The 23,148-nt window shown below is 34.7% G+C and overlaps 1 protein-coding gene across 1 annotated transcript; it reads left to right on the top strand.

Moving 5' to 3' along the window:
* The first annotated feature begins 425 nt into the window (after positions 1-425).
* Positions 426-21,793, top strand: LOC144433440 (CTP synthase 1-like). Its single transcript, XM_078121758.1, has 14 exons — positions 426-503; positions 2,955-3,176; positions 5,643-5,813; positions 6,127-6,227; positions 6,595-6,795; positions 7,659-7,891; positions 9,182-9,314; positions 9,880-9,968; positions 10,166-10,260; positions 12,763-12,869; positions 13,186-13,282; positions 14,095-14,150; positions 18,488-18,584; positions 19,390-21,793. Exons 2-14 carry the CDS (start codon positions 3,011-3,013, stop codon positions 19,623-19,625), a joined length of 1,782 nt encoding a protein of 593 aa, XP_077977884.1. The 5' UTR covers positions 426-503; positions 2,955-3,010; the 3' UTR covers positions 19,626-21,793.
* The last annotated feature ends 1,355 nt before the right edge of the window (positions 21,794-23,148 follow it).

Raw genomic sequence — 23,148 nt, 5'->3', positions numbered from 1 at the left:
CAATGACGTCAGTTTCTTACATTCATTCGTCAATACAAAAAAAAATGTAACAATAAATTTCATGTCGAATTTCTAACTTCAGATAATATAGACATTGTTCCAAAGATGAAACAATTGGCATTAATGAGAATTATGTCCCGTTTCCGTAGCTCCCAAACATTCTTTTTCACCCGCGCAATCAGGTGATGGTTTCAACCATTACATATATAGGTAATATTACTCAGCAATGGAAATAAAGTAGTGTATTAAAATCAAATTTGACTTGAATTAATAATCCAGCTAAAGTTTAACGTATTTTGATATGATATGAGATCTGTATTGCTTTGAGTACGCTCTTTGCTAGCTTCTTAATTGCCAACATCCTCCCGTGGGTGACTTCCTCTTCCCCTTTCTAAATTCTAACATGAAACGCTGCGTCCATTGCATTGGCGCCGAAACCATGTGGGTACGGTAACAAACATAACACTAACTCCGTTTCAGCATATTTCACCGTATTTTTACAGGTATGTAGGATCAATTTGTGTGTCCAAGTTTAGTTTCACAACTGTCGACGATGATTGCATGTCAGATATGTAAGAATTACAACGGTTGATGTCGCCAGGCAAATCTTTTTGGTGACAGAATGAGATCTAGAAATCGACTGTGTCAAAAAGCTGTTCACAGTTCAGTGTATTGTGAAATTGAGATTGCGATTGAGAATGAATGGTTTAGCTGTGGCGAGGTCATGAAACTCGGTGGTACATGTTGTGCACACTGTCAAAGTTTAGCTGATCAGATAGATTTGGCTGACCGTACCCAGAGACCTCGCCTTTCTTTATCCTTCCAAATTAACACTGACAACGTACACTATTATTTGTTATATTTTTTCACTAATGGAAATGTAACATTTGACTCTCGATCTATTCGAACATGCCGTTAGAGTAAATAGAAATCGTAGTAATATAGTTGGAATCAACGCAAGTATAGTTCAGAAAATAATCAGAATATTAATATATTGAGGAAATGAATAACGTGAAAATACTGAACATGAAAACAAAGCACTTTCAGAAAATCCACAGTTACTCACAATAATGTCAAAAATAGTTAGCTTTGTTTAAAATTAAAGTTAGCGCCATTTTATATATGATATTGGTACAAAGGTACTAGGTACACACACTGTACTTTGAATTAGCGACAAGGTCTCTACGACTTTATATCGTATTATTTAAAGTGTCTAATTTAATGAAAACAGAATAAGATATTTTCCCAAGCGAGATTTCAACGAGTCCACGTTTTGCATGACCTCGAATGAAAGTTGAAATTGTCAAGGTCACCTGACTAACCCCAGTCTGTTGATCATGTGCATCTTGTAATTTGTACGATTATGCAGTATTCCAAAGTCAGTGTGCGAGGGTCAAAGTATGTTGATAATATCAATCAGTTGTATTATACCACTGATTGATATAAAAAAAAGAGTTGGCAGGAATACAAAGGCACTTTAAAATGTAGTTTTTCCTTTGCAGATATGAATTTTAAAATAAATTGTTGGTACATGTACTTTGCTGAGCAGCTGACATGTCATGTGATAAAAGTAACACTCCTGAATTCTGGCATAGACAGTGGAGAGGCAGTGTTACGTGTATCTGGTTTTAGTAAATACAACAAAATAACTAAGTTAGAGAACACCCAGTTGAACAAATTCTGTTGTTATGGTGTCATTTGGGTTTGTACGTTGGTGGCCAAATGGTGTCACTTAGCATTCAGTCTGGTTGCAAACCCACCCAGAGTCAGCTGGGTTTGGTTACAGTGTATCCCAGATCTGTAGGTTAGAAAGGTGATGCTCAGTTTGACTGTGAAACAGCACAAGTTTCCCCCAGGGTACTCCAGTTTCTTCCTGCTTCAACATATGGGAACTGTAAAGGTAGTATTTGAATTTCCAAAGTTACCTTGCATTAAAAAAGTTAATATTGTATCATATTATTATTTATGTGTTACATTAATTAGATATGTACCATTTTTTTAGCAGGTTCCTTTTTGAGATATTCTAAAGTTCAGATTCAAGAGCACGTCGACAGAATGAAAGCTAGGGAATGACTATAAGACTTGCATTCTGAGAGTAAATCTCCCTATCAATTAATGAATTATTCCTAGCGTCTAATTTGCATTTATAAACAAAAAAATATTTCTTGTCTGGTCTAAAAGTATGGTGGACTCGAATTTAGCAGTAATCCAGTCACAGTCAAGTTGACAACTAAACATTTTTGTAGACTACTTTATGTCTAAGGGTGATCCTATTTATTAAAAATGTTTTTCATTACCTTTTCATGGCAATTAGTCGAATTAAAAGAAATGTAAAAAAATCAATTAAAAAAATCATGTTTTTCTGCCTCTCTTCCTCCTCTCCATTTTTTTATTGGTTTCCTGGTAGCAAGCCCTTTCCCAGCTTCTCTACACAATTGCCATGTTCTCAGCCCCCTCCTACTTGCTGTTTGTGGACAAGTGTTGTTGCTGCCTCCATGACTGTAGATGACGTCGACAGATCAGACACTTGCTTATTCTAGCCAGATAGGGCGCTGTTCCACAAAATATTAAGTGCGAGCGAAAATAAAAATACTTTTTAATTTTGATGTCAGAGCTGAAAATTTGGGTTGGTCGGGTATGAGAATCAGAAAAAAAATAGGGTCACTCTAATGTGGTTGTTTGTCGGACCAAGAGAAATCAGAACAAAATAGCAGTTGCACTAGTTCACTTTGGTAAATCTGACAACGAAGTGTAGAAGTTAAATTCAAACCTTGGGATCTGGACATATCGTCTTTTGTATCTGTTCCTGCAAGCTTATTTTTAGACTGGGTATAATTAATGATTATCTACATATCATCTTGCATGATATACATGTTTAAAGTCATTGTAATTCTGCTGTGGTCACAGACTTACGTATTATCTGTCATTTTTCCTGTCTCTCTCTCTCTCGCCAGTCACACACACAGAATATTGATAATTTGTTACACTGGCCAATTTAGCAAGGACAGCCATGAAGTACATACTGGTTTCCGGTGGTGTGATAAGTGGTATTGGTAAAGGTGTGATTGCCAGTAGTGTAGGAACATTACTGAAATCATGTGGTATGAGTGTTACATCCATCAAGATTGATCCATACCTCAATATTGATGCTGGAACTTTTTCTCCTTATGAGCATGGTAAGTTTACACATATTGTGTCATGGTTTGGATTCTCACAGGAGCCTTACCAGACAGTATATTGACAAGGTAATACAAAAATGTAGATTGCCCAGAGACTCGAGGCTATCTAGGTATCTGGCCTGACAGGCTGTTCTGACATATTACTCTCTCAAGCTGGAGAGCCAAGTCCCTGGGTGAAGTCTACAGGAAATTGATGCAAATTGTTACCCAGGCCTTCTTGGTGCAATTGTAAATGAAAGATACCTTGTTTGAACAAAAAGACTAACTACAAGTCAATTTCGTGTAAAGATATGTAACTGATGTGGGAAATTTGCTATAGAGAACTCTACAGTGACTATTATGTATCATAGTATGTTCTTGTTGGATTTTCATTTCACAGGACATATTATTTTGGACTCCTCATGTAGTCAATATTTTCTGATTAGAAATGAAAATATATCTCACTGTTATGAACTAATGACAAATAGACTTCATAAAGTGTTATATTCAGTTCTAGTTTTTACTTGATACCCTTTTGAGAGTGGACAAATACGGTTACTGTCACTCAGGCTGCTGTTTATGGCATTTACTGTTCTTTTTATTTAGTACTTTAGAGCAAAGTGTGTATTAGGGGGCAGATATCATTTGCTTGTTATCAATTGGCTCTGCAGTTGTCTTCACTGAAGTAGGAAGGGTTATTTTTGTGTCACCCCCCCCTCCTGGCTGGACAAACTCACACACACTTACAAAACCAACACAATGGTATTTAAGGTTATAGATCATGTTCAATGTCCCTTGTTGATATTGGTGATGCGCAGAATTTAAGTGATGCTCAGAAAATATTCTTTTCTTTTTTTTTTAGCCTAATCACAAAGACCTTCATTTCTATAATGACATAAAGATTATTAATTATGTAACGTTTGTATTAGACTAAAGAGAATCAAATTTTATTATTAGAATTTCTAGTTATACCACCTGTCAATACAAATGTGGCTCATTTGCATAATAAATCAGGTAACCTGAACTCCAGTACGGCTTTGCACTCAAGCTGAGAGCATTAAACACATAACATACAGAATATACTAAAGAGAGTTTCATTGCTTTGTGGTCATCAGTTTGTTCCAATTGGAAATGATCCAAAGTGAGTTGTTATAGCTGGAGAATGACTCCAAAGTCAAAAGGTTGGCAAGATACATTGTATTTGATTGACAGTTTTGAAGCTTTTTATCAAGGGTTGTGAAAAGGGTAAATCGTGGAGTTGTTGGTAGGGTTAGTTGTTATCAGAATACTAAGTTGACAACTGACAAACACTGTCAATATATAAGTAGGTCAAATCTGATATTCAAGAATGGTTTTCATGGTTTTCTGTAAAAAATGTGATAAGATATGTTTTATTAGAGGCTTTGAATTGCAGGAAACACACCATTTACAATTGAGACAGGTGACAACTGTGCTTCTTTTTATATAAGTCCAGAGTACGAGATGCGACTCTTTCTTTGTATCCTGTACTAAGAACTGTAATTATTTATATTATTTTATAAGTCCACTGACTTAGGACACTATTATCAACAAATAAAATAAAATAACATTAGAAAACTTAAAGCAGATTTCTCCAATCTTGATACTCAGGTTTGAAAGTGAATAAAATCAAGCACTTCTTGTAGTAGAGTGAGCTGGTTTACCTTACCTGGCATAAAAAAGTTATATACTGTCACCTGTCATGGTGAGTGAGTTGTGTCAAGTCAGAAATTGACATGGTCTATGTTTAAACTTTAAATGTCATCATTATGTATTCATAACATGCCAGCTAAACTCGTTTGTCATGCACCATTTGTAGGACATACTAAAAGGTGGCTATGAATAATAGAAGTATTGTGTAAGAAATGAGGCCAGTGTATTTTTGTATTCACAAGGTCAATGTTTTCACCAAGGTTATAGAATCCTAGGGGTAATATGGGGTGGGGGGTGGGGGTGGGGGGGGGCAGGCAATCAGTGAAATAGTGTCTAATACATTGTCCCATAATTTTAGTGTGCTCTGGTAAAATGACTGGGAAATCCAGGTAGGTTTTACCTAGTGGTTACTTGTTACCACCACACTTAACAAAAACACTGATAGGGAACCCTGGTTAATGACTGGGGAACTCAATCAGATTTTACCAATTTACCACCCTTGACAGAAACACCAATCACGATCATGAATGTTTGACCTTGACATTGTTGGTGAGGTCAAATGTCAATATCATAGATAGATGAATTGTGTACTACACTATATGACCTTGACCTCGATATCCCACACTATATAATATTGTCAACCATATGCTAACCCTTATAAAGTGTGTATCATGATTGAAATATAATAATTAGATGCTAAGTTTTATGAATAAAGGTTGAAAAACAATTCTTCAGTCTATAATATAAAATATAAAAGAATTTTTAGTGAAAATTTGTTTGTTTTTAAAACATGAACTTCTTTTTAATCAACAGGAGAGGTGTATGTGTTAGATGATGGCGGAGAAGTAGATTTGGATTTGGGTAACTATGAGAGGTTTCTAGACGTGACATTACACCGTGACAACAACATTACAACAGGAAAGATCTACCAACATGTGATCAACAAAGAAAGGAAAGGAGACTATCTTGGCAAGACTGTGCAAGGTGAGACTACAGACCATTCAGTCAGTGTATGATGTGTACTGATCAAACCAAAGATGTATGATGTATTTTAAGTGATTACCTATTTGTTGTGGTAATCTCTTTCCAGACAACACCAAAATTAGATTAGTGTAAGTTTTGTTTGTACGTCTAAGAAAAACTGGTAGAATTGCAAGAGAGTTTGAGAAGTCCTACTCCGTGACCCATATTACCTTATTTTGGAATAATATTGCTGAAACAATATGTTTTGTATATCTTGAAGCAATTATTCACAAAGGTTTGCTGATTTGTCATGACCTTTAACCTTTGCACACAGTCGTACCACACATCACTGATGCTATTCAGGAGTGGGTTGAAAGGGTTGCTAAGGTACCAGTTGATGGAGACAAGAAAGAACCAGAAGTCTGTATCATTGAGGTAAGCCAATCAATGAGTAATTCTGATGATATCAATCACACACACAGGTTTGAATTTAGCTTGAGTTTATTGACGACTGAGTTTTCATTTTGGAACACCATATTCAATTTGCAGTGGTCTAGCTGGACTGTAAAATATTTTGTGTTGTTCATTATCAGGCTCTAAAACATGGGAGGGTTCTAGGCAGCCGATGGTGTCACTGTGGCATGAATGTTATACTTGACAGCAAGAACAGGTTTAGTTTGTGTGTATTTTAAAGCAAAACCTCAGTTGCCAGAGTAGTATTATTTTCAATGCATTAGAAGCTATTGTTTTGCTTCATTTTGAAAATTTTTCACCATAACTCGGCGTTATATTTTACTTTCAGCTTGGAGGAACCATAGGAGACATTGAAGGCATGCCCTTTGTTGAAGCATTCAGACAGTTTCAATTCAGAGTGAAAAGAGAGAATTTCTGTTGTATTCATGTAAGTTTAGTGCCACAACCTAACTCAACTGGAGAACAGAAAACCAAACCAACACAAGCCAGCGTCAGAGAACTCCGAGGGCTTGGGTTGTCACCAGATCTAGTAAGTTGAAGTCTTTCTCATTAAAGGGGCACAAGCTGAGTTTATATGTTTTGGAGGTCAAATTTTGCTGCATATTCAAAAGTCATTCTACGGACTGAAACATGTAACCATCACTTGCAATTGACTGAACTCTTAGAGTCTATCCTTATATAAAAAAACATAACTTATATATGAGCCGATGACCTAATTTTTCATATGTATGAAAAAATGCTGTGGAAATTCCTGCAATGCAATTGACTGTTCTAACAATGCCAGAAGACAATTGTAATGTTGTAGAAGGTAGGCATCCAAATACAGTACACTAGAAGAGTGTAATTTAGATTTTATGTAAATATGTTCACTTGAGTGAAATAACCCATTGTAAACTCAGCTTGTGTGACTTTAATATAATGTATTTTTATTGAGTAAAGTATCAATTATTCAAGCTGTACCTCAAATTCTCTTTTGTGCTGCCAGAATGTGAGAACGCTTAATTATCAGTGATGAATGTCCTAATTTATCAGCTTTAAATAGTTGTGAAAATGTGATGAATTTTGTTTTTCAAGAAGGCTTCGAAAGCAATTACACTGCAAAGTCCCTTGTGTAAAATTTTGACACATTTGTCTCTGAAAAAAGGCAATATATGGAGAATCTAATTATTTCATCATTGAGTATTGTTTTGAAAAATATAATTTGATAAACGCGACATAAAGAAATTACTGTTCCATGTCGGCTCATTAATCTCATATAGATTTAGGTTGCACAAACAGAAAGTGTGACATGTATGCAGTTTAATGTTATGGAAATACGGACAAGAAATGATTTGGAAAATTTATAACCAGAAATTTAATGAATTAAATTTTTTCTTTTTACTTTTCTTTCAGATTGTGTGTAGAAGTCAGAATCCCATTGTCAAGAGTGTAAAGGAGAAGGTGTCGTTGTTTTGTCATGTTGATCCAGATCAGGTCATTTGTATTCATGATTGTACTTCCATTTATCGTGTACCCATAATGCTGTTTGAACAAAACATCTTACCATTCTTCAACCAGAGACTCAACTTTTGCTATCCACAAAAACCCAGACGTACACTGTCAAAGTGGAAAGAGCTGGCAGAAAGGTGAATGTAGTTACAGTTGTTTTGAGAACCAGTCAGTCTGTCTGTCTGTCTGTCTGTCTGTCTGTCTGTCTGTCTGCATTATGACAGTGGCACTTGAGGTTTTGGCATACCAAGACATATAAACTAACATTATTTTTTGCAACATGTTCATATATTAAGCTATAGAATAGACATTTGCTAATTTGTACTCGCAGTGCGGTGTCGGTCTCTGGTAACTTCTAGTCCATAATCTTAGTGTACGGTACATTTTAGGGACTTTTAGGGCTTAAACTATCTTGATTTGGTGATTATATGCACATACAACAGACTTTGAGGCGCTGTTATCATCCACTTACCCCCAGTATGTAATCTAACACATATATTGAACACAACAATAGTTTTAGTTTGCATCTATCATTAGTATCAATCAATCAATTAATCAATCAATCAATCAATCAATCAATCAATCAAAACAACTTGAATTGTGCCAAAATCCAATACGATGTAATGTTCCATGGCGCTGAACAGGAATAATAGTAGATTATTGTAAAAAGTTAGAAAGCTCTTGCAAACAGATGTCTTGATATCCTTGAATTTATCAACAGTTGGTGAAGAACGAAGTTCAAGTGGTGTACTGAAACCTCAATTGCTGCTGTAGTAACTTTGTCAGTTTATTGGTGTGTTTGTGTGTGTGTGTGTCTGTGTGTGTGTGTCTGTGTGTGTGTCTGTGTGCGTGTGTCTGTATCTGTATCTGTATCTGTATCTGTGTCTGTGTCTGTGTCTGTGTCTGTGTCTGTGTCTGTGTCTGTGTCTGTGTGTTGAGTTCTACAGGAATTCTTCAAAGCAGACTTTAATTCTTCAAGCAGCTTTCATCTGCAAAGTTGCCACCATGTTCCCTTAAATGGAAAACTTACAAAACAAGATATGGCCATGATTTACTTATTGTCAGTGTTGTAAAAATGTACCAGATCTTTAAAGTTTTGCACCATGAATATTTGTCAAATGAAAAACTTTGTGCATAGAATCTTGTGAAATTTTGGTCACATACCAAAAGTAAAGGAATATTTTGTTTGACATAAAAATGCTTGTTACATTCAAGTATGAGACTTATCTGACTACGTTACAAATACAAAACATTTTGTATTACTATTTTTTGTCAATATATGGACCTAAGATTATAGCAATTCATAGTTATAATAATTTACAGTTTACCCAATGTTTATACCCCCCCCCCCCCCCCCATTGCTATATGATTCTTTCATAGTTATTTTAACAACTCATGTTTTACCCACTATTTTTTATCTTCCCTAGACATGACCGTATGTTGAAGGAGGTGACAATAGCCTTAGTTGGCAAGTATACCAAGTTAGAAGACGCCTATATTTCAGTCATCAAAGCAATGAGGCACTCTGCCTTGGCTTGTAATCATAGACTGATTGTCAAGGTAAATATGACAAAATATGTTTGAAAGTTTATTGGTTTGAGGATGATTGGGATGTGCTGATGGTTGAATAGTTAGAGTGGCTGGCTTGCATGCAACCTGCAAGTTGTTGGTTCAAGCCTTGCCGCTGGTGTTTGTGTTTGAATGAAAACATGCTTTGCATGACTTGTACCAGGAGTGTGTACCCCAGTCAACCCAGCTATATAAGTGGGGACCTGGTAGGATAGGTGTTGCCATGGGAATGTTTTAATCATATGTGCTTATAAAGGCTGGAATGGATTGAATACTCCCCAGGGAGTAGAGGAAGTATAAAGGGCCGTTGTGCCGTCATAGTTCCTTGCGAGGGGTAAACATTGTACAGGACTATGACCATGGCATTCTTTGTAGAATGCACTTTATTATATTATCTATTGTCAGTATTTAAACAAATTAAGTCCCCTGGTTATATTGTCTTTGCAAATCTATTTTCACTATAATTCATCACATTGGAAAAATTAATGTGCTTGCAATAATTCATCTAATTTTAACAAGAAAGTAAAATGTTTTTTTTTTTTTATTTTGCTAACAGTACGTAGAAGCTGATGATTTGGAGAATGCAACCAAAGAAACGGATCCAGTGAGGTATCATGAAGCCTGGCAACAACTCTGTAGTAGCAAGTAAGTAACCAGGAACCAAGGGATGAAAAAAGTAGTATTTTGTAGTTAAACAGCTGGCAGTGAACAAAAATGTTGTAGGAATGAAAAAGTCACAAATTTGTGCATGTTTCAGATTATTACTGGTTGACAGACTTTCAGAAATATTAATTATGCACCTACAAATGATCAGTCCTAACAGACATCTCTGTTGATTTCAGTGGTGTGTTGGTACCTGGTGGTTTTGGTAAGCGTGGTACAGATGGTAAAATAGCTGCAGCACACTGGGCTAGAGTCAACAAGAAACCCTACTTGGGTAAGTATGATGTAACTATCAGCTTGATGAAAAAATAAGCCTTCATAGAGACATAACTCATAACTAGTTGATTGTATTCTACAAATTTAAGTTTTGCTATAAAATAACAGGGCTCGAAATTAACGGTAGCCCCGTGTCATTTGGCTACCAAATGTTGTCACGGGGCTACTACTTTTCGTATTTGGTAGCCCACTTGGGCTACCGACGTAAACAGTAAGCTGACATGTCAGGCCTTCGTCGTGTCGCTAATATAACCAACACAATACGTTCCCGCTGAACATCGAACGTCAACACGTCTTACCAATGTGTACGTACGTGGTCTTAAAAATTATATAAAATGTAACAAAATTGTCAACAATACAACCATGGCAACACAGTCCATGACCTACCACACGCATGCACGGCCGCGTGTGTGTTGTACGGACGAACATGTACATACCAGCTGATTACTCGCACGCGTTCACTGTGACAACGTAACTTGCATGAAATGTAACAATAAGTTTTTAATAAAAGTTGCTACATTCAGTGTTCATGTTTGATAAAATTGCGTCTATTAATCACAGCCGTACAGGCCCGCCGCTAATATCAAAACTGACGTTTCGTCTGGCACAATGAGTCTCTTAAATTACTTTCGAAAAAAATCAACAACAACCTCATCACCGGATGAGCAGTCGCCCGAAAAGACTGCTGATGGGCTACCAAACGAAAGTCCACAGTTGAAGTTTTAGTGAGAATGAAATGGTGACGTGATGGTTTGAATTTATCTGAGTGAAGTTTTCAGCATGGACCGTCTGCCGATGTGGTCTTAGACTCTGTTTGATTATCTCTTCGCCCATGAATGGAAGCTGGGCCTTTGCCGTAATGGCCGTCATGTATCGATACAAAACCTGTCTAACCCGTCTGTTAATAAGTAACCAATCACGTGGATAGATAATGATAACAGCACATAGTTTCTAAACTACCCAAGACGTAGTCTCCACATCAGGAAATGGCCATGGGGCTTATGAAACTGTTTATACGTTTTCCATACGTTGAATCATATTCAAATTTTACAGGTCTCACCACCAAGAGATTTAGCTAATAGTTACTAGTAAGAACTGGGACTAGATGTCTTATTCTACATTGCAATAATAACCATGATAACCGTACGTTGTTTGCTAACAGTAAGCCTCACATGTCCCCTCTTTATGACACGTCCCCAGACACATACATGCAAAAAATTGCTTATGGCACACATAACGCGTTAACGTGACTCAATCAATCATCGAATTCAATACATCATATAGTTACATTATATATACAAACACCGTTAATTTAGGAATGCATGCATATGGGCTACCAATCACTGCTCTCGGGCTACCAAATTTAAATGATGGTAGCCCACCTGGGCTACCATGAAAAAAAACGAATTTCGAGCCCTGAATAATAAGTATGGTCAAAAGTCTGTTTGAAAAGTGACCATACATGACATGTACCTGTAAGTTTAACAGTAGCCCCATCTACATGTAGGTCGTCCTACCTGAGGTAGGATAGATTTGTGTCTACACTTAGGAAAATTGTGGTATAGATGTCGTGTGTTCCGTCCTGACAGTACATAGGATGAAGAAGTCAGGAGGGTTTCAGGAAACCTCTCAAAGTTGTCCTAAGTCAGGACAGTTTCAGAACAGTTTCAGGACACGTTTGCGTCTACATGGGCTTCAAACTATCCTGAATCCTACCTCAAGTAGGAATTTTAGTGCCGTATAGATAGGGCTAGTGTGGGTGTACACATTGAATGGTGTCTCTCGGGATGTAATACCAGGGCTGAAAAACTTAGAATCGGTCAATTGAAACAGTCTAAAAGTCAAATATACTTTTCTCCATACCTCTGTTACCAGAGAACACACATATTAACCCAATGTAGCATTCAGAGAGAGATGAGAGTGACATTCTTAGGTCTGTCAGCTCATCCGAGTGGTGTTTATTAACTCACGTATATCGAAACTATAGGCCTTTCAAAAATTTGCCATGGTGGCGCTCTACTTCCTGTCTGTGTGTAACTTGGCAGTATACGTGTGGTATAGGTTTAACTCAGTTAATCATTCATAGAGCTTTCCTAGATGTCTGATCAATACGAAACACATCAAATTCCCTGATTTGAGGGACAAAAGCTCTTAAGAAACGGTACTATGAGGTGGTGGTACCCCGGTGGTGGTACAGCGAGGGTGCTGTATTCTCAATTTCCTGTTTGCAGTCTGGAATGGCATATTGTTGAAGTTTACAGAGTCATATACTTGTGTTTGGGTGTGGGGGAAAATGTTACGTTTTAGTAATAATGTATAAATTGTTCAGATCTACAAGATATCCTTGACATGTATGAATATGAATTTTTCAAATTTCTGTCTTGACACACTCCCAGCCTAAAAGGTTACCTAGACCAGTGCAATATCCTAGATGTAAGGTAACCCATCTGAAAACAAACTTACCTAATCAATCTTTGTATATCGTTGCATTTTAATACAGGTGTGTGTTTAGGTCTTCAAATAGCAGTAATAGAGTTTGCACGTCATGTGTTGGGATGGGAAGGAGCACACTCCACAGAGTTTGAACCAGAATCCAAACATCCTGTGGTAAGTTGATGTAAATTGATACTGTACAATCTACTCTGACCAACTTGTAAGCTGTGGTTTTAGATCCTTCCATTTGTAAACTGTTTCCTTGTAGACAATTACAGTTATTTTATTGTTATTTGAAAGCGAGACAGGTATTAAAGGCCCTCTAACTTCATGGGGGTTATTGTCAAAGTTGAATGCGTACAAACAACAATGAAAAACGCAGCGACCCTCTGTGAAAATCCATGATAACGATGAGCAGCAGATGATTTTAGTAATAAATTTGTTGTGTGTGAAAGATGAAACCGTAATTAAGGATCACTTTCTTTCTCAGATCATTGAGATGCCAGAACACAATCCTGGACAGATGGGTGGAACAATGAGATTAGGCAAAAGAAGAACTATTTTCAAAGTAGAACAGTCAGTCATCAGTAAGTGTATATATATTTTATGTTAGTCTGTTATCATGTAGTGATGGATGTCTGTATGTATGCAATGTGTCAATCAGAAACATTCTTATAGTGCTTAAATCCAGTCCACAATAATTTTCAATGGCACTGAACAAGAAAGACCTGATGTACATGTTTCAAATGCCCTCATGAAGAGATGAACCAGTGTCTTTCCTGGAAATTTATGAAGCGTGCGAAACTGACATAATCTAACAAGTAAATTGCTCCAATTCACAATTTTACTGTAGGTAGTATTTTACACACAATACAAACGTAGATTACAAGATTCAAAATCTGAAGTTTCCAAACTTGATCTGTACAACAAGCTCGTGTTATAGTAGAAAAAAAAGACAAACTGTAGTTTGAAACTGATCAAACTTTCAAGCAGTGGTTTTTGTACTCAATATACTGTAAATGTATTTATTTTGGTGCATGAAAAATTTGGTCAAATGGCAAATTCAGTTGGCAGAGAGTGCAAAGGAAAAAGTAGACACTAGTTGTACATTATAATTAATAACACAACTTTATCTGGTAATCCCACTGTATTCACAGCAACTATTTTTTGACACTTTGCAAAACAGCTAAATATGTGAAAATATGACAACCTATAATGTATGTTTCTAGCAGGACTTGCTTTGACAGATAAAGCTTTTATGCATATTCAGCTAAAATAAATCCAACGCCAAAAAAAACATATGACTATGTGCATTTTTTCAGATAATATATGCCAATATTTGAAAGGACTTGGATGTCATTTGTATATATAATTGAACCCATGAATTCTTTTTTTACAGAACGGTTATATGGAAATAATGAATTTGTTGAGGAAAGACATAGACATAGATATGAGGTAGGTGAAGTTAGATGTTTTATTTGCATATTTATTTGCACAATACCTTGAATTCACATTTCCATTAACTATTTCTGTATCCACTCTTCCTCTGCGCTTCGAGCTCTTCGGAGATGAGGTGCATTACAAATCATCTTATTATTATTATTATTATTTAGACTTTCTCCATAGTTATGTCATCAGTCACTATACACAACAAATCATAAAATAAAACTGTGTTTTTGTTAAGGGCCCAGAACTTGAATTTAGCTTGTTTGCTTGAAAGTGAACTACCTCGGTTGCAATTTCTATTGATTTCCATTGGTCTAACTGAGTACTACTTTATAAATTTGGTCGTCTAGATAATATATTTTAGTAGTCTATGTATATGGCCCTAAGGATTGCTAATTTGATATGGCTAATTTAGCATTCTACATGTATATGCATATATGGCCCATAGGATTGCTAATTTGATATGGCTAATTTATAATTCTACATGTATATGCATATATGGCCCATAGGATTGCTAATTTGATATGGCTAATTTATAATTCTACATGTATATGCATATATGGCCCATAGGATTGCTAATTTGATATGGCTAATTTATCATTCTACATGTATATGCATATATGGCCCTAAGGATTGCTAATTTGATATGGCTAATTTAGCATTCTACATGTATATGCATATATGGCCCTAAGGATTGCTAATTTGATATGGCTAATTTAGCATTCTACATGTATATGCATATATGGCCCTAAGGATTGCTAATTTGATATGGCTAATTTAGCATTCTACATGTATATGCATATATGGCCCTAAGGATTGCTAATTTGATATGGCTAATTTAGCATTCTACATGTATATGCATATATGGCCCTAAGGATTGCTAATTTGATATGGCTAATTTAGCATTCTACATGTATATGCATATATGGCCCTAAGGATTGCTAATTTGATATGGCTAATTTAGCATTCTACATGTATATGCATATATGGCCCTAAGGATTGCTAATTTGATATGGCTAATTTAGCATTCTACATGTATATGCATATATGGCCCTAAGGATTGCTAATTTGATATGGCTAATTTAGCATTCTACATGTATATGCATATATGGCCCTAAGGATTGCTAATTTGATATGGCTAATTTAGCATTCTACATGTATATGCATATATGGCCCTAAGGATTGCTAATTTGATATGGCTAATTTAGCATTCTACATGTATATGCATATATGGCCCATAGGATGATATGGCTAATTTATCATTCTACATGTATATGCATATATGGCCCGAAGGATTGCTAATTTGATATGGCTAATTTAGCATTCTACATGTATATGCATATATGGCCCGAAGGATTGCTAATTTGATATGGCTAATTTAGCATTCTACATGTATATGCATATATGGCCCATAGGATGATATGGCTAATTTATCATTCTACATGTATATGCATATATGGCCCGAAGGATTGCTAATTTGATATGGCTAATTTAGCATTCTACATGTATATGCATATATGGCCCATACGATTGCTAATTTGATATGGCTAATTTAGCATTCTACATGTATATGTAGATACAATTTTTAACAGTCTGTGTGCCCTTTACTACTAATTTGGTAGTCTTAGACAGTGTTTTATAAGTCTGTACTAATTTTTGAACTTTGGGGCTGTAAGTAGGTAATAACGACCAGAGTTATCCAGGTATTTTTACAACGGTTCTCAACCAAAGTAAGTTAGGAAATCTATGAAATTTTCCCCCTCTGCCAAACCTTAGTAAAAACATCGATCAGTGTTCAATTTCAATATCCATAATAAAATATTTTGTATTTTAAAAAACAGATCAGTATATTCAGTATCCATTAATTAAATATTCAAATTGGTATTTAAAAACACAAATCAGTGTGTGAGGTAAATATCTATAAATGAAATATTTTAAAAACACAAATCAGTGTGTGAGGTAAATATCTATAAATGAAATATTGTAAAAACACAAATCAGTGTGTGAGGTAAATATCTATAAATGAAATATTGTAAAAACACAAATCAATGTGTGAGGTAAATATCTATAAATGAAATATTTTAAAAACACAAATCAGTGTGTGAGGTAAATATCTATAAATGAAATATTTTAAAAACAGAAATCAATGTGTGAGGTAAATATCTATAAATGAAATATTGTAAATACACAAATCAATGTGTGAGGTAAATATCTATAAATGAAATATTGTAAAAACACAAATCAATGTGTGAGGTAAATATCTATAAATGAAATATTGTAAAAACAGAAATCAGTGTGTGGGGTAAATATCTATAAATGAAATATTTTAAAAACAGAAATCAGTGTGTGAGGTAAATATCTATAAATGAAATATTTTAAAAACAGAAATCAATGTGTGAGGTAAATATCTATAAATGAAATATTGTAAATACACAAATCAATGTGTGAGGTAAATATCTATAAATGAAATATTGTAAAAACACAAATCAATGTGTGAGGTAAATATCTATAAATGAAATATTGTAAAAACAGAAATCAGTGTGTGGGGTAAATATCCGTAAATGAATTATTTTAAAAACACAAATCAGTGTGTGGGGTAAATATCCGTAAATGAATTATTTTAAAAACACAAATCAGTGTGTGAGGTAAATATCTATAAATGAAATATTGTAAAAACACAAATCAGTGTGTGGGGTAAATATCTATAAATGAAATATTGTAAAAACACAAATCAATGTGTGAGGTAAATATCTATAAATGAAATATTGTAAATACACAAATCAGTGTGTGGGGTAAATATCTGTAAATGAAATATTTTAAAAACACAAATCAGTGTGTGGGGTAAATATCTATAAATGAAATATTGTAAAAACACAAATCAATGTGTGAGGTAAATATCTATAAATGAAATATTGTAAATACACAAATCAGTGTGTGGGGTAAATATCTGTAAATGAAATATTTTAAAAACACAAATCAGTGTGTGGGGTAAATATCTGTAAATGAAATATTTTAAAAACACAAATCAGTGTGTGGGGTAAATATCTATAAATGAAATATTGTAAAAACACAAATCAATGTGTGAGGTAAATATCTATAAATGAAATATTGTAAATACACAAATCAGTGTGTGGGGTAAATATCTATAAATGAAATATTTTAAAAACACAAATCAATGTGTGATGTAAATATCCGTAAATGAAATATTGTAAAAACACCAATCAGTGTGTGAGGTAAATATCTATAAATGAAATATTGTAAAAACACAAATCAGTGTGTGGGGTAAATATCTATAAATGAAATATTGTAAAAACACAAATCAATGTGTGAGGTAAATATCTATAAATGAAATATTGTAAATACACAAATCAGTGTGTGGGGTAAATATCTATAAATGAAATATTTTAAAAACACAAATCAGCGTGTGATGTAAATATCCGTAAATGAAATATTGTAAAAACACCAATCAGTGTGTGAGGTAAATATCTATAAATGAAATATTGTAAAAACACAAATCAGTGTGTGAGGTAAATATGTGTAAATGAAATATTGTAAAAACACAAATCAGTGTGTGAGGTAAATATCTATAAATGAAATATTTTAAAAACACAAATCAATGTGTGAGGTAAATATCTGTAAATGAAATATTTTAAAAACACAAATCAATGTGTGAGGTAAATATCTGTAAATGAAATATTTTAAAAACACAAATCAATGTGAGGTAAATATCTGTAAATGAAATATTTTAAAAACACAAATCAATGTGTGAGGTAAATATCTGTAAATGAAATATTTTAAAAACACAAATCAATGTGAGGTAAATATCTGTAAATGAAATATTTTAAAAACACAAATCAATGTGAGGTAATATCTGTAAATGAAATATTTTAAAAACACAAATCAATGTGTGAGGTAAATATCTGTAAATGAAATATTTTAAAAACACAAATCAATGTGAGGTAAATATCTGTAAATGAAATATTTTAAAAACACAAATCAATGTGTGAGGTAAATATCTGTAAATGAAATATTTTAAAAACAGAAATCAGTGTGTGAGATAAATATCCGTAAATGAAATATTTTAAAAACAGAAATCAGTGTGTGAGGTAAATATCTGTAAATGAAATATTGTAAAAACACAAATCAGTGTGTGAGATAAATATCCGTAAATGAAATATTTTAAAAACAGAAATCAGTGTGTGAGGTAAATATCTGTAAATGAAATATTGTAAAAACACAAATCAGTGTGTGAGATAAATATCCGTAAATGAAATATTGTAAAAACACAAATCAGTGTGTGAGGTAAATATCCGTAAATGAAATATTTTCATGTTTTCTAAAATCAGGTTAATCCAAAGAAAGTGAGTAGTTTTGAAGAGAAAGGAATGAAATTTGTTGGACATGATGTTGAAGGTGAAAGAATGGAAATCATGGAATTGGATGGTAAGTCAAAACAATGTAATTTCATTTAATCAAAATTCACCTCAAATATTAGAAAGTGTATTGGTGTTCTTACCTTATTCACAGACAGAATTACGCAAACTGTCTATAGCAGTTGTAATATACATGTACTTGTGTAATAAATATATAGCAAAGTGTCTGCAAAAGATACTGAAAGCTGAAAAGTATAAAACTGATTTTGTCTGACTGATTTATTAGTCTGAAAGGCCCAGTTGTTGATCTGCTTTGTAACCACTTGTTACTCTGAGTGAAAGCATTATAGAAGCGGAAGCAACACCTAGATCTTTCAGGCTAAAGGATTTGAGATTCATTTATTCCACTTTCAGTGTGTTTTATAGACTGTAAGGTAAGTTGTGTCGCCCTCACCGGTAAGTGTCCAGTTCGATACAGACATGTGTAGGGGTTGACTGATGTGTGAGGGTGCTCCATCACAGTGAATCTTACACACTGTGTGTTTTACTGATGGTTTTGTGTGAGGGGCTGGCGCTCCGTCACACCGAATCTTACAAACTGTGTGTTTTACTGATGGTTTTGTGTGAGGGCGTTCCGTCACAGCGAATCTTACAAACTATGTTTTACTGATGGTTTTGTGTGAGGGCGCTCCGTCACAGCGAATCTTACAAACTGTGTGTTTTACTGATGGTTTTGTGTGAGGGCGCTCCGTCACAGCGAATTTTACCAACTCTGTGTTTTAGTGATGGTTTTGTGTGAGGGCGCTCCGCCACAGTGAATCTTACAAACTGTGTGTTTTACTGATGGTTGTGTTTTTGTTTTTTTGTATTCACAGATCATCCCTACTTTGTAGGAGTCCAGTACCATCCAGAATATATCTCAAGACCAATGAAACCTTCCCCACCATACCTCGGTCTCATTTTGGCTTCCATCGGTAAACTACATTCGTTTTTGAGTCGCGGTAATCGTTTTTCGCCACGCAGTACATTCAGCGAAACTGATACAGATGATGATGAGGTGACAGAGCTGGCATCTGAACTCCAAGATTGTGTATTTGGTCGTGATTCCTAAAGAGTGAAATGTTGTTGATAATTAGTTGGCTTGGTGTGATTACGGCAAAGATGTGTTTAACCATGTCACTGTATTTTATGTGGTGGGATGGGCTTTGTAAATGCAGGTGTCAGAATGTACAAGATTAGTGGTAATTAGGATTATTGAAAGGTTTAGACTAATTTTGCATATTGGTGGCTGTCCACCTGGGTTTCATGAACAAGAAGTTGCCCTAATTGACAACCAATATTGCATACTGATACATTTGTATTTAGTTATAAACCAGATATGTTACCCAATTAAAAGTCCAGGTGCACATTGATGCTCTTTCACCCCAGACTTTAAAACAAGCCATGGCTCAATTCACAAGCTAATTTGCATATTGATGGTTTTTCACCTGGTTTTAAATCAAACAGTGTCATCTCTACTTCAACACCTAAAACTCATGACAAACTGATAAATCAGCAATTACACACCAATGTTTGTAGGTGATATATCGGAAGGTAGATAAAATCGGTTGTCATAGCAATCAATGTCTGGAAACTGCAGGTTTTCACTCCAAGCTCCTGCAAATAAATGAAAATGCTGTCAAATTTAGACCAGCTGGGAGGGTAATTAGATGTTATTGTCCAATATTTTTCTTTGTTCAGCCAAGGAAAGTACAAGTGACCTAAGGGGCCTTCGACTCGTTGTGACAACCCCTTAGTTCAGAAGTATTTTCCGGCTGAATGCAGAAAAATATGGGGAATAACATAATTAAACCATCACCAGTAATATAAAAAAAATCCTAGGAAAGTATTAGCAACTTTGAGTGTTTTGGCTCATATTTCAAACGAATGACGGAGACACTCGTTGTTGTGACGTACTACATATGTTGTCGTGACCAGAGTATATATTCCATATTTTTTTGTTGAACCTGGCTCGTGCGTGGTATAATACATGTACAATTACTACATTTTGTTTTATATCGTTCTAAATGAGAACACAAAAAAAATATTGTAAGCATGATAAAACTATCACATAAAAAATGTTTGTTATTGAAAAAATTGCAAAATAATCAAACTATAATTTTTTTTTTACACTTTAATAGGCCTTTTCTCTAGATATTTATATTTCCCAAATATTGACACTTCCATGTTAGGATGATCTTCAATACACAGAAGAATATTTAAAGTTAAAAAAAAAACCTTCAATTTTTTTGTTTTTGATTGAACCCATGATGCAAGCTGCATTATGGAATACTTGTAGTCTTTTCAATAAATATTTATTTGGTTAAAGTACTATTTTGGAAAATATGTACATGTATGTCACAATGTTGTTGACAAGTTACTTTAGTTAAAGGGGCACAAGCTGAGTTTATACAGATTTAGGCGTAGTTATTACTGCATATTTAAAAAGGTACTCGCATTTTTGTATTTACTGAAGTATACTTAACCACCACTTGACTAAACTCAAACGTTGTATTACGATATAATTCATAAATACTCCGATGACATCATTTATCATAGGTATCATAACATGTTCAAGAAACCCCTACTATAAAATCAACTGTTCTCACAATGCCAGAAGACGGTTGTTATGACATCATAGAAGACACACATTGACATTAGCATTATTATATCAGAATAGTTTAGTCAAGTTTTTCATGTCACTTTTTTTCACTTGAGTGAAAAACTTATAAACTCATGTACTATCAATGCTTTCTAAACAAACAAAAAATTGAACACATTTTGAATTATTTTGAATTAGTATCTGAGCAAACGTGATATGCCTGTAACCCTGATTTGAATTTCAAATAAAATAAAAATATTTATTTACTAGTTAAAGTAATGTTTTGTAGAATTGTATGTCGTCTAGGTAAGTTTTTTGACAGTTTGTTATAAGGGAGGTAAAAGTCACTGCTTTCCAGTGTTAATGTATGAATGTTCATGGTATAAGCAGTGTTTTTGCTAAGATTTGTTACCTTGGTAACAGGTGTGTAATCTGGTAAAATTTACATAAATTTCCGTACTATACACCATTTGTGACTCAGAAGCTTGGTGAATGTTCCTTTTCTTACACTGCTCCTCCACTTTGGAACAGTCTTCCCCACTCTCTCACTCTCACTCTAAGTCTTCCTTCCACTCTGCCCTTAAAACTTTAACCTATTTCAATTTTAACTCTCACTCACTTACACAATTCTCTCTACATCCTTCCATGTTTTCAAATTGTTTCTCAGTATCCTTTCATTTTGTTAGTAGTTCTGTGTCTGCACCTGGAGCTCTTCGGAGAACAGGTGCACTGTAGATTTACTTTATTATTGTTATGTTGGTGGCGAACCCTGATAAATTCTTCGTACCTACCTACCTCGGCAAAAACACTGGCCAGTGCTAGCACATTGTTGTATAACTAATTTGAAAGCCATATTGTGGTGGAATATAATGAATAAGACTTAGTGTAAAATTTTATGTAGGTGCAAAAGTATTTGCACATTGCAGCTCATCTTGTACTTCCTTATTGCAAATATACGAGTCTGTATACCAACTTTTGAAGCAGAATCTTCTGTCAGTATTTAGAAGATGTATATTACCAGTAATGTTTTATAGCAAAACTGAACTGAGGTTTAGAGTGCTATAGGCATTAAGTTTTGTCTGTCTGTCTGTCTGTCTGTATGTATGTATGTATGTCTGTCTGTCTGTCTGTCTGTCTGTCTGTCTCTGATATGTATGTATGTGTGTGTGTGTGTGACTGCAGTATGTATGTGTGTGTGTGTGTGCGTGTGTGTGTGTGAGTGAACAACTTAAAGTGAGAAACTGCTGGATCAATTGATTCCAGTGGTTTTCAAGTTATGTCGAAAACAGTGATTTCTGTCAAAATGGGTCGCCTTTTACAATGGAAGTCTATCAGGTATGTTTATATGATGGTGCATGTGTATGTCAGACATTGAATTTCAGTTGTGCACATTGCCATTGGCAGTATTTTTTAACATAGGTTTAGTTAAATTATACTATTTGTACATGTCCTAGTGAAGGACTGTCGGCAACCAAAAACATCAAGTCATTTAGAAAACTAGTCTGTAAGGTACGCCGTGACGGTGCGCCCTCAAACATCGGCCAACCCCTAACACGCCGGTGAGGGCGAAACGTCACGACGTATCTTACAGTCTATTAGAAAACTTGTTTTTTTGAAAACTTTGAAACTTTAATTATTATACATGGATTTGAAATCATTTAATGGACTTCTGCATAGATTTCACTTTAGAATAACTGACTAGTCTCTATGGAGTATATTTAGTGCAAATCAAAGATACTGTGTTGTTATAGGTAGTGAAGATTTTTGTATTCAGTGTGCAGAAAAACTAACTGCTCTGGCTGGGGCTGGTTGATTTACATGCCCTGCACTTCTATCCAGTGTACACTGTTTTCCATTATTTCGCACATGAGCTGTTTTCATGAAATAACAGTACACTTTAATGCTTTATGAAGAACAGCTGTATCTTAGAATTGTAGCTATAGTTCATTGTTGTTTGTGTCAGTACTCGCGTCGACACTTGGCTTTGTATTTA

This window comes from Glandiceps talaboti, chromosome 3 (genome assembly GCF_964340395.1).
Source record: "Glandiceps talaboti chromosome 3, keGlaTala1.1, whole genome shotgun sequence".
Classification (NCBI taxonomy): Eukaryota; Metazoa; Hemichordata; class Enteropneusta; family Spengelidae; genus Glandiceps; species Glandiceps talaboti.
This window is presented reverse-complemented; position numbering and strand designations above follow the sequence as displayed.